The sequence below is a fragment of the Lipotes vexillifer genome, unplaced genomic scaffold, assembly GCF_000442215.2.
Source record: "Lipotes vexillifer unplaced genomic scaffold, Lipotes_vexillifer_v1.1 scaffold382, whole genome shotgun sequence".
Lineage (NCBI taxonomy): Eukaryota > Metazoa > Chordata > Mammalia > Artiodactyla > Lipotidae > Lipotes > Lipotes vexillifer.
In genome coordinates this window covers 5,415,839-5,428,543 of record NW_006780611.1, presented here as the reverse complement: position 1 = coordinate 5,428,543, position 12,705 = coordinate 5,415,839, and the positions used below count along the sequence as shown (strand labels likewise).

Below are 12,705 nucleotides of genomic sequence, written 5' to 3'. Positions count from 1 at the left end.
CGCCCCGCCCCGCCCCGCCCCGACATTGTGTGTTTCACAGGCTTTGCTGTTTCTCTCGATTCTCCGATTCTCCGTGGCCTCCACTGGGTGTGTATATGGAGAATTGTGCCTCAGACTCTTCAGGGTGGCGCCCTGTCTTAGTTACTATCTCGTGTCTCTAGCAAGAAGCAGAGTGCCTGGCACATGGTAGATTTGGGTGGAATGAAAAAGGGATGACATCACGTCCAGGGTAGGCAGAGGTGGGGTTGGTGTTGAGTTTCCATGAAAGTTGGGTTTGATTACCGAGAAAAGTTAGACGTGGCAAGTTTTAAACTTTTGCCAGAGAGGAGAATCCAGTGGCCCTGTGTACATATAAACCAGGGCTCAGAAAATCTCTGGCGTTTCTTCCTTTACTGACAGTGTGATGGGTGTGGCCCCAGGCAGCCTTTCTCTCTCAATCTTTTGTAGTTCAAGGTTACATCTAGCCTACATTTAAGCATTTATCTCCCCCTGACAGTTATATCCTTCTTGAGGGCACTGATTATTCTTCTGTAGGGTTGTTAAATATGGTATGTGTGTGGATCGCGTGTGTGCACATGGGCTGGGGAACAGAGATGTGCGTTTCTTCTCCAGCTGGGATAGATTTAGGCATTAGCCCATTAAAAACCAAGGGTTATTGTAAGAACATTTCGCTTTAAGCACGAGCATTTTATTTTAGCAAACAGAGGAGATTATGGAAGCGTTGCATAAAGCCAGTTGATGGCAAATGTCACATCTGTCCCCCAACGTGGGAGCTGAATCTCTTGCTCACGGTTCCCCTGTCTCTTTGCTTTGCAGTCTCTCATCACATTTGTGAACAAGCACCTGAACAAGCTGAATTTGGAGGTGACGGAACTAGAGACCCAGGTAAGCTGTGTTCTGGGCTGAAGGACCCTTTGTCCGGTGTCATTTTCAGCCAGCTTTCTGATCCCCGGAGGGCCGTGTGAACAAAGTGTGTTCGTCTAACAAGGAATGCCCATCCCACAGCCAAGAAAGCCCCAGCCCCAGCCATCCTGGCCTTCTCCCAGACCCTCTGTCTTAATTTCTTGGGGCTATACCTTAACTAGTACCTTAAACAACAGACATTTATGCCTTCATAGTTCTGGAGGCCAGAAGTCCCAGATCAAGGTGTCTGCAGGGCTGGTTCCTTCTGAGGCTCTGAGTGGGGATCTGTTCCAGGCTCTCCCCCACCTCCTGGTGGCTTGCTGGTAATTTTTAGCGTTCCTTGGGTCATTAGATGTTTCATCCCGATCTCGGCCTCCTTGTGGGTGTTGTATCCAAATTTTCCCTTTTTGTAAAAACACAGCCACGTTGGATTAAGACCCACCCTAATGACCTCATCTTAACGTGAGGACTTCCGCAAAGACCCTGGTTTTCCAAATAAATTCACGCTCACAGATTCTGGGGGTTAGGATCCCAACACATCTTTTTCTGAGGGGGATACAATTCAAGCATAACACCCTCCAAGGTGCCATCGCACCTTCACCAAAGAGCCTCTGCGTGTACGGGTCCCTCAGTCTGGAATGTCCTGGCCCCCTCTGCTTCTGCTGTCCGTGGCTGTCCTGCACGCAGCGCAGCGGCTGGCACCTAGCAAATGCTTGCTAATGTCCCTCTAATGAATACGCACAAAGTATTTTTCCTACAGTAAGTATAGAAAGTATGCTTCCCCACCCCCACTCAGAGCGGAAGCACCATCGTGAAAATATGTTTCAAGTGCTCGGCAAGCATTAAAGACAAAATATAATTTTCCCAGGATTAGCTGGGTGCCTGAATTTGGCGTCTTTTGCGTTCTCGGTGCCGATTTCTCTAATGCGCAGCTGATGCTACTCAAACCCCTGGGTGATTGCATTCATTCCTTTCTTTAACTTTTCTCATTTGCTTTTCTAATTAAAAAAGTAATTCAGGTTCATTGTAGAAATGTCTGAAAATGCAGATAAGCAAAACAAATAAAAATCATCCGTAATCCCATCACCCAGAGATAGCGGTGCTGGGGATTTTATTCCACATCATTTCTCTGCGCGGGTAGCTCATCGTGGGCAGCACGGGTCTGTGTTTGAAAGCCGAATGGTCCGTTTTTAATGTGTATATTTATTTGTGCATTGTTTGCAAACACACTTATTTTTTTATCAGTTTACTAAAAAATTGCACATTTAGCCTCTGATTATTTGCGGCTTGAAATATTAACAGTCCAGAAGTGTACTCATTGAAAAGCAACAGTCCTTTTTTCTACTCCCCCTAAACTCTCCCGTCATCCTCTCCAGAGGTAGTGAACTACAGTTAATGGTTGGATGTGTATTTTTCTAGATGGTTTGTATGCGTAAGTGTATTTTTTGAAATGGCAATGGATCATACTGTACAGCTGTTTTGTAGTGTTTTTTGTTACTAAATAGTGTGGGCATGTTTTTGTGTGAGTGTGTGTGTGTTTCTGTCTAGTCCTTTTTGTGTTGTCTGGTCTGTCTGCCTGTGTTTGTCACTTTTAATAGCTGCCTTCTGTTCTGTTCTAAGACTGTGTTGTGCGTCATTAAACCCAGTCCTCATGGTGGGACGTTTGCCGATCTTGTCAATAGCTGTTCAGCGGGCACCTTTGCACACAGCTGTTTGTGCCCTTGCCTGCTTCCTTAGGATAAACTTCTAGAAATGGGGTCGTTGGAGCATTTCTCCGCGGTAACACGGAGGGCCCAGGAAGGTTTGCCTGCCTGAAACTCTCATTGGCGCTGTTGAGAACCCACATCCTCGCCAACTCGTTCCGACTGTCACTGCCCAGGTGGGCCTGCACAGCAGTATTAATAGCCAGACGTCTTAGGCTGAGGCTCTAAATTTCAATTGCATTGATCTCTATGTACTCAGTATGTCCTTTTTTTTTTTTCCTATCACCACACCATATGAAGTAATATCTTAAAAATATTTTGAACCAGTGGTCCACCAGGAAAGCTCACTGGCCATAGAAATGCAGATTTTTTTCCTTTTGTGGCAAAGGATTCTGGGTATTTTTATAAATATGTTCATCATTAAAGTCTCGATGTCCTGGAAGTCAGAGGCTCAAATTCCTGCTCAGGGTGTGTGTGTGTGTGTGTTTTCCTTTCTTTCTAAAACCACTTTTATACTGTGGGCTGCTTCCTAGCTCTGTGATACTGAGCCAGTTCCTCTTTGAACCTCTCCCCACATGTTTAAACTGGAATGGAGAAAGTGCATTTGAAAGGTCAGTGATACACGCGCATGAAGACGGCGGTGATGGTGTCTTCGGGCCTCCGTGGGGATGTCCATCTCCTGCAGAACTGCACCGTGGATGCTGAGTGAGGGCACCCCGTCGGAGGGCCACTGCTCTTGTGCGTGTGAAAACCGAGGGTCCCACTCATTTGCTGATAAGCCGGCCCGCTCCGCCTGGCCCTCACCCTCCTGGTACCCCATCCCTCCCCTGCCTTCCTTTCTGCGTGACCATCTCTCCCACACTCCTGTGACACGGGGGTCCCAGGGTGGGTTAGAAGATGCCTTGGAAATCAGCAAAGGCTCTCCAGCCATCCTGGCGCCTCAGCACCCATTCCCCACGCCTCCCGGCAGGTGATGGGGCTGGATTCTTCTGTATCCCTGGAAATGGCTCAGTGTTGGTGAGAGAGCGGTTTTGGGGGTGCGCTGGCTCAGTGTCGCCGGGGAGGGGGCAAGAGCTGCCAGAACATTCCACCAGCACTGTCGGCCAGACAGGAGCTGAGTAAGTGACGTCTGCATGGCTTGGAAGCGTGAACCTCGTGACGCGTAGGCAAAGGGTCAATCAGATCACGTCAAACCAGGGTCTGGAACGCTCTCCCCAGGAACGACCTGCCCGTTCACACATTATGATCATGTCTGTCTGCCTTGGGCTGCTTCTTAGCGTCCCCTTCCCCTTCCAGAGGACAGGGCTTTCTGATGTTGGAGGCTTGTGATTTTGACGTTTTATCCTCGGCCGCCCGGCTGTGATGGTGGAGGGAGCTGCCGCTGTTGCCTTTAATAAAAACGTCCTCGCTCCTGCAGGTTCTCTTTTTACCACTGCGGTTGCTGGTCTCAGGAAGCTGAAAGCCTCCTGGGTGTCGGCCCCTTGCAGCTGTCCAGCTGTCCCGCGTGGCAGCCTTCTAGCCCAGGGCTGACCAGTGAAACTTTCTTTAGTGATGGAAACATCCTATCACTGCACCATCCGACACAGTAGCCATTGGCCACGTGTGGCTGTCAAGCACTTGAAATGGGGCCTGTGTGACTGAGGAGCTGAATTTTGTATTTTATTTAAATTTTTTTAAATTGAAACTTAAGAGTTCTGGAGTTGGTTGCACAACAACGTGAATGTACAAAATATGACTGAAATGCACACTGACAAATGGTTAAAATGGTACATTTCGTGTTATGTACGTTTTACCGAAATAAGCCAACATCATTCAAAAAAGTTTGTAAAGGGACTTCCTTGGTGGTCCAGTGGTTAAGAATCCACCTTCCAATGCAGGGGAAGCAGGTTCAGTCCCTGGTCAGGGAAACTAAGATCCCATGTGCCGCAACTATTGAGCCCGTGCCACAACTAGAGAGAAGCCTGTGTGCCACAACGAAAGATCCCGCATGCCTCAACGGAGACCCGTTGCAGCCAAATAAATAAATTAATAAGTTAAAAAAAATTTTCGTAAAAAATTTCACTAGGCACATGTGGCCAGTGGCTACCATATTGGACCACACAGTTCCAGAATCTGGAGGCTGGGGTCCCTCAGAGATACCATGTCTGCCCTCTGGGAGGATGGGCGGGTCCTGCCCCCCTGCCCCGCCCCCGGGGGGTGGGGGTTGGGGCTGGTCCTTGTCCCAGAGACCAGGCTCTGCCTCCTGAGCCTTGGTCCCCTCCTCCCCTCTGGCAAGTTGTTCTGCCCTCATTGGTCTCCGTCACTTTATCTGTAAAAGGAGCAGTTGCTCCCTGTCCTGGCTTATTGGGCGGTGGGCAGCGGAGTGGGGTGAGGGGCCCCGGCAAAGAGCACAGTCTTTGGCTCTAGATCCCTGGGCCTCTCCTGTGCATGGGAGGTGGTGCTGGGCCGGGTGCAGGTTGAGGGGCTGGGGGTGTGGGGTAAGGCTGCAGCCTGCTGATTAGGGCCCAGCTAGGATGGACCCGCGTGCTGGGTGCACACAGAAGCTTGTCGTCACCGGGGCGTGGGAGGGTCTCTTCCTATGCCGTGAATACCGCTAGAAGAAGGAACTCAGGCAGCTGACAAAGTGAGCAAACCAAACCCCAAACCGAAGCATAGGGCGCCCCGCAGGTGGTGGATTAACCGCGCCCACAGGCCCCTGCTCACTGATGGAGGCTCCCTGCGTGCTGGGTGCTCCTTGCTCCACCTCTCCCCCTCCCTCCCCGCAGCGTACCCACGACAGCCCAGAGAGTTGGGAGCTAGTGTCATCCCCAAGGTCAGTGGCCTGCTTCTCTCCACGCAGCGGCACTCCATCCCAAACACACAGGTCACCACATCCAATCCCGAGCACGTGCTTTGCACCCTCGTCCTTCACCTGACTGCAGGCTCGCTCTCCTCAACAAGGGATGGATTTTTTTTTTTTTTTACTTTCAAACATTTTCCTCCTTTTGAGTGGCTGCAGATCATTCACTGACTCCGTGCGTGGCCCAGAAACATCACCACGTGTCCCTCTGTAGTTTGCAGACGGCGTGTACCTGGTTCTACTCATGGGGCTCCTGGAAGGCTACTTTGTACCCCTGCACAACTTCTATCTGACCCCGGACAGCTTCGATCAGAAGGTACGTGCGTGCCTGGTCTCCATCCCGGGAGTGGCCCGGGATGCGCTCATCCAAGGGCACAGTGTAGAATCCCCCGACCACTCTCTCTGGAGTCTAGCTGCATTCTCCAAAAGATAAGTACTGCCCAGAAAATGGTATTGCAATTAGAGGTGACCCTCAGGAAAAGAAGGAAACCCGTGGGCATTGCCTGACGCATCCAAGTGTCGTGTGCCTCGTTCTCTTCGGGTCTTTCCCCCGGGACGATGCTGGTTTTAATAATTGTGGCCAAAGGCCAGTAGAGTTGCAAATCCCTCCCCTGTTCATGACACACAGACATCCTGTCTGGTTTTCCTGCCGCTTCATGAACTTCCTATATATACCATCTTAAGTGGCGGCACAAAGTCTATGGAGTGGCTCTGAGGTCACTGTCTCCCTGGTCCCCACTTTTGGGCGATCAACTTGTTTCTTTTTCACTATTAAAACAATAAGGCAGGGACTTCCCTGGTGGTGCAGTGGTTAGGAATCCGCCTGCCAATGCAGGGGACACAGGTTCGAGCCCTGGTCCAGGAAGATCCCACATGCCGCGGGGCAGCTAAGCCCGTGCACTACAACTACTGAGCCTGTGCACCTAGAGCCTGTGCTCCGCAACAAGAGAAGCCACCGCCATGAGAAGCCTGCGCACAGCAACAAAGAGTAGCCCCCGCTCGCCGCAACTAGAGAACGCCCGCGCGCAGCAACGAAGACCCAAATGCAACCAAAAATAAATAAATAATCTGTTAAAAATTATTTAGAAACAAAACAATAAGGCATTGTCTTGAATAGGTACACACACACGTATGTATGTGTGCGTATAGTTTTTTCATTCCTGTGGACTGTTTTCTAGGAAAATCCCTCAAAGAGGATTGTCTGGGTCAAAGGGCATGACCTTCACATTTGGGATGCCATTGTGACCAGGTGGTTTGCCCCCTGCCAGGGCTTCCCGAGGTCCAGCCATCCCAGCAGTATTTAGCGCATTGCTTTTAGAAATTTGGCTCGTGGACTGGCCGTATTGCTTGAACTCGAGAGCATCTGTCATTTTATTTTCCCGAAGCGCTAGACCGTGAGTTGGGGAGACAGACAATGCAAGCAGGTGGCAGCAGTCAGAGAAACATGGAAGCAGGGCCAGTGTTTTATCAATCTGCCCACTTCCGGCACCTCGAGGGCGGATTGCTCGCGGCCAAATGCCGCTGCCCTCTTGCCTGCTGAGATGGAATCAGAGCAGATCAGCGAGGTCCTGGCAGGTTTGCGTCCGCGGTGAGCGGGGACGCACAGGGCTCTGCGGGGCCCGTCGGGAAGCAAGAAGACAAGACAGTTGTGTGATGGGGCTCATCTTGCATTTCCCGGCCACGTGGCTGGCCGCAGAAACGTTGTTTTGGAGAGATCTTTTCTTTGTTCAGATGAGTATGAAGGCTGGCAAGAAGGGTGAATTTAGTCAGGCCGTCTGGAGCCAGGCTTCTTTCCAGGACAGGCTCGGTGCAGGGGCGGGGGCGTCCCCTCCCAGCTCCGTCTTCCTCCCTTTGAGACGGGATGAAAGTCTCTGTCAGTCGCTCTCTGGCCTGGGAGGTGTGAGGCCTGTTCGGTCCACCTTTGCCTCTGATAGGGAGCCAGGAAGGGAAGGCTGCTGTAGGGGACCGTGCCCAGCGTGGTGCTGGCCCATCGACCCTCGAGGAGGGGACCCAAGGGCCGCTGGAGCTCTCCTCGGAAGGGGCCGGCCTTCTGGAGGGTCCTTCTCTGGCCACGTTAGCCCCCAGCTCCCACCCCTGGATTCTCTGCTTTCCTCCCCACAGGGAGTCGTGGCATCACGCCACCGCTGGGAGGTTCCTCGTGAGCCATGGTGGTTATTAACCTCCAGGTCTTCCCGACCAGCTCGCAGGTGGTGGCCTTTCCCCATTGCACAGACCTGAACCCACTTCAGGTCTTCAGGCCGGTCCCAGTGCCCGAGCTCCCAGGCACCTCATCCAGATGTGGCCAGGCAGTGGTGACATGTGCAGAGAGACTGTCACGGAGCATTCCCGGGCCGAGACTGCGAGGCGCTGGGAATCTTTGCAGCAGCGGCAGGAGGCTGAGACTCAGTGAGCAAAATCAGGGCTGCGTCGTGGGCTTGTGTTTTTAAACAACTGCACTGGATTTTATTTTTTTTAATAAATTTATTTATTTATTTGTTTGTTTTTTATTTTTGGCTGTGTTGGGTCTTCGTTGCTGCACAACGGGCTTTCTCTAGTTGCGGCGAGCGGGGTCTACTCTTCGTTGCGATGTGCGGTCTTCTCATTGCGGTGGCTTCTCTTGTTGCGGAGCACGGGCTCTAGGCGTGCGGGCTTCAGTAGTTGTGACACGCGGGTTCAGTAGTTGTGGCTCGCAGGCTCTAGAGCACAGGCTCAGTAGCTGTGGCACGTGGGCTCAGTAGTTGTGGCTCGTGGGCTCTAGAGCGCAGGCTCAGTAGTTGTGGTGCACGGGCTTAGCTTCTCCGGGGCATGTGGGATCTTCCCGGACCAGGGCTCGAACCCGTGTTCCTTGCATTGTCAGGCAGATTCTTAACCACTGCACCATCAGGGAAGCCCCCTGTACTGGATTTTAAAAAGACGAGACCAGACGTCTCCGACCCTGTAGGTTCCTGCAAACAAATGAACGGCCCCTTTGAACTGTCTCAGAGCATTGGGTACCACCGACGGCTTCTTGTTTTAGGCCCACCGTTTGAGCCTTGCTCTGTGCTGGCCACTTTGCTGGGTCCCTTGGGCTCGTCACTCATCTTCTGGAAGATTCCACAGCGTCCCTCTCTCTGGGGGTGGAGTGTGTCCTGGAGACTTGGAGGTTATTCCTAGAAGCAAATCCCAGAAAGGGCTTTGCAGTTTCAAGGCGCTTTCCCTCCTGTCTCCTCGTCTGATTCCCTACCCCGGCGAGGAATCGGGACCTCGCATGGGGGCTGGGGCCATGGTGGGGCGCGGTCGCAGTCAGCAGGGGCAGAGCCGGAAAAGCCCACTCCTTTCGAGGACCCTCTACTCTGCTCTCACCTGGCCAGGTTTTTGAAAATCCTTTGCATTACAGAGAGGAAGGACTTAGGGTCCTGCCCGTGGGCTGGCCCGTAGCAGCAGTGTAGGGCCTCGGGGTTCAGCTCGAGGCTGGGGGGTGTGTCACGCTCTGGGATCACGGTCAGGGAGGTGACCCCACATCCTCATCAGGAGCTGTTTGCTGTTCTTTGTGCCCAGTCCGTGGGGCTGGGCTCTGGGGGTGCTTCTCTGCCAGGGCAGAGGAGTTGTGCATGGTGAGGCATGACTCTGAGAGAGAATGGGAGGAAGATGGGGGGCACTTTCCCTGGTGGCGCAGCGGTTGAGAGTCCGCCTGGCAATGCAGGAGACACGGGTTCATGCCCCGGTCTGGGAGGATCCCACGTGCCGCGGAGCGGCTGGGCCCGTGAGCCATGGCCGCTGAGCCTGCGCGTCCGGAGCCTGTGCTCCGCAACGGGAGAGGCCACAGCAGTGAGAGGCCCGCGTACCGCAAAGAATCCAACGACTGTTGGGACGTCCCTGGTTGTCCAGTGGTTACGTCTCTGTGCTTCCACTGCAGAGAGCATGGGTTCGATCCCTGGTCAGGGAACAAAGATCCCCAGTGCGGCACTGTGTGGCCAAAAATCTATAAATAAAATAAAGTAAAATAAAAGCTTTTAAAAAGTCTACAAATGATTGTTACTTAAAATAACACAAATCACTGTTGTGCTGAGCAGCTGCGGAGAAGTGGGACATGGAAGGGTGCCCCCCCTCCCCCAGCTATTCTCTCCTTGGGGCAGGCGCGGGGCCTCATGGACTGAACCGCACTCCACACCTGTGCTGGGGGCGGATCCTGCAGGTCTGGAGGGGCCATGGAAGACATCCGTTCCCACGTTGGGCTGACGGTCTAACCTGATTTGTTCCATTTCCCCCTCTTTGCCATCTTGACTCTGCCCCCACTCACAGCCTGTTGTGTGTGTATGAATTCTGGGATCTGGACGGCTGTCAGCCGATGGCCGAGGAAGCAGGATGCTTTTGGAGACAGGGCCCAGGTTCCGAATCCAGACTTGGGTGGGCTGAGTGCCGGCCCCATCTCCTTGAACCTTGCGCCTTTCTTGGCACGGATGTCCTCATCTGTTTAGCCCCGGGACCTCCTCTGTAAAGTGGGAGATTACAGACCCTCCTGTCCATTTCCCATGCTCGTCGCAGCTCGAGGCCCAGCCCAGTGCAGCCCTCCCTCCCGGCCGGCTCCGGGCACTGCAGGTGGGGCTCTGGCAGCCTGACTCCCGTCTCCCCACCGCCTCTGCACGGCCTGAGAGCCTCTGGTCATGTGCAGCCCTCCCAGCCCGCTCTGGGCCGTGTCCCCCATTCCAGGGCCCGGCTCCTCTTGATGCCCAGCAGCCCGTGGCTTCCTTTGCTTCTCTGAGCGCGGCCCGGTGCCACTGTGGCCTGGATGCTTCCCTGCCGTACCCCAAGCTCTTGTGGGCTTGACTAGCTGAGGGTTATTTTGCCAAATGTCTTTCTCCTGGTTAATTATTAAACCATATCGCCGGTAAACTTGTTCGCGTGTTTCTGATTTCATTTGCAGTGAAATCATGAAAATGTTATTGTTCAAAGGGTATTCGATTATGAAGAGTCCTAAAGTCCTGTCTAGCGCTGACACTGGTGATGTATTTTAGTTTTTGGTCCTCCGCCCCACACCAGCCTTTGCTCGAAGCAGACGTTTGGCTGCCTGTGATTTGGTTGATCACCGGCATCTCTGTGGTTCAGGTGGACTTTAAACACAGCAGAGAAGGCTCCGTGTCTAACCTCTGCGGCAGCCATTAGCAGAACACGAGCTTCGAGCATCCTTGCGGGCCGAGTGCTGGAGGGGGAGGGGATGTGTGGGGTTGCGGATGTGTCCACCTTTCTGGGGCCGTGCAGGTGAGGGCCAGGACCAGAGCCCAGCTGCAGCCACCAGCAGCCTGACATCAGTTCCAGCAGGGTCCAGTTGCCTGCCCCTTACCAGGGCCACCGCTGTCCTGCCGAGAGCACAGCTGTCACACTCAGCTCGTTTGAGGCCCTTCTGGCAGATGGTGGGTGGCTGCTTTATGCTGGGGATGGTGCAAGGCGCTGGGTACCTTCGGGAAGTGACTTGTCCTTTCTGAGCCTTGGTTGCCTCATCTGTAAAAGGAAGTCACTGTCACTTGTCATCATGTGGATGTGTCGGGACCTGGGGACCCCTAGCCCTTGAGGGCAGGCTTTGTGCCCGCATCCCTGCATGTCCCAGCCGCCCCCGATCATTGGTGAGGGGAGTGAGGACCACCAGGTGAATGTGTGTTACCCTCAAAAGACTCCCTCACCCTCCCTCTGCCCATCCTGTCGCTCTGCCCAGGACACCCCTGTCCTCGTGGCCGTAGTTATCCCAAAGGCTCCCTCTGTCCACACTTGCTCCCATCCCATCCTTTTAGAAGGAAAGCAGGGGGCAGCGGGCAGGCCTGGGACCAGCTGCGGCCCCGGTGCTAACTCTGGCTTCCTCCTCAGGTCCACAACGTGTCATTTGCCTTTGAGCTGATGCTGGATGGAGGCCTTAAGAAGCCCAAGGCTCGCCCCGAAGGTAACGCCCTGACCCAGGTCTTAGAGGGGCTGCCCGGCCAGCCATGTGTCTCCCTTCAGGCCCCGCACGCATGGCTCAGAGGCTGGGCTCTGCCAACCCCAGCTCCACATGTCCCCTGTGCTCAGGGTTTCGGGGACCAAGAGGCCTGTGCTGGCAGAGCCACCAAGGCTGATTCTTTAGTAACCACTTGACTTGGAGGACGTGGCCTCTGCTCCACGGCCTCAGGGTTTAATTGCCTCTCCAGGTGCCATTGCTCAGACTAGAGATGCCGCTTCACGTCTTGAAAGGATATTATAGGTTTACTGCAGTTTAATGCCTGTCGGGTCGATGTCCTGATGCCCGGGCGATGCTCATGAGCAGGGACGTGGCTCAGTCATGCCCCATGAGCTCTGAATGGCAGTGGAGACCCGCAGAGCCCCGCCTCGCTGTCATACGTGGCTCCTATGTTAAATGACCTATACCAGGAATCCCTAATGCAAATGGGCATCTGAATCCCGGGGTGGGGGTGGGGGGCTTCCTCCAACACAGCTCCTGATTTGGGGGCTGTGGAATGGATCCTCCAGGTCCCGTTTGTAACACGTTGCCAGGTGACGCTAGCGCTTCTGGTCCGGGGACCCCACTTTGGGAATCACCGCCCTACAGTGACGGCATGAATTCTGGGTGGGGTGTCCTCCGCACACACACCCCCTGGGAGGCTCGGCAGCCACCGCTGAACACCCATCCGGGGACAGGAATTCCGTCCTGTGACCTGTGATCCCCATAGCCCTCCCCAAGCCCCTGGTCTGAGCTCACAGAGCAAGAGGGAAGAACCAGGTCGCTGACTCCAGGTCGCTGACCAGGAGGACAGAGCCCTTTCCCACCAAACAAGGCGGCTGGGACTTACTGGGCCACACGCTGTGCCTGACCTTGAGGGGGTGGGACAGCAGCTCCCACCTGCCCTGCCCCAAGAGGCCCTGGCACAGGATGGCCTGTGGGTGTTTGGTCCCCAGTAAATGTCCTCGGTTGTCGTAGACCCTACACCACGCAGATTTGTCCAATGCAAATCCTAGAAGGGATGAAGGAATATCCTCGCCATCCCAGGTGCTCATCCCATGGGTAGCGGCCCGGGGGCTCTCACGGCAGTCTGTATCCTGGGGGATGGCAGAAGTGCGCCGCTTGGGGACACAGAGGATGTCCTACGTGTCTCCCAAGTGCTTGGGGCACCAAGGCTTGGGGCGCACTCTCTCATCCACCAAACGGTCTCTCTGTTTCCTTCTGCAGATGTGGTGAACCTGGACCTCAAATCCACCCTGCGGGTTCTTTACAACCTGTTCACCAAATACAAGCACCTGGAGTGATGGCCGGGGAGC

General features: G+C 54.1%; 1 protein-coding gene across 2 annotated transcripts in view; it reads left to right on the top strand.

Annotated features, from left to right (window-relative positions):
* PARVB (parvin beta) overlaps positions 1-12,705 on the top strand; it is a 111,920-nt gene extending 99,215 nt beyond the window's left edge. Inside the window, exons 10-13 of one of the 2 annotated variants that reach the window (XM_007453927.1) lie at positions 817-885; positions 5,660-5,761; positions 11,284-11,356; positions 12,617-12,705. In XM_007453927.1, the coding sequence (XP_007453989.1) occupies positions 817-885; positions 5,660-5,761; positions 11,284-11,356; positions 12,617-12,693 (321 nt within the window). In that variant the 3' untranslated portion in view covers positions 12,694-12,705. The remainder of the gene's footprint in view (positions 1-816; positions 886-5,659; positions 5,762-11,283; positions 11,357-12,616) is intronic. The other variant, XM_007453928.1, reaches the window with a different exon arrangement.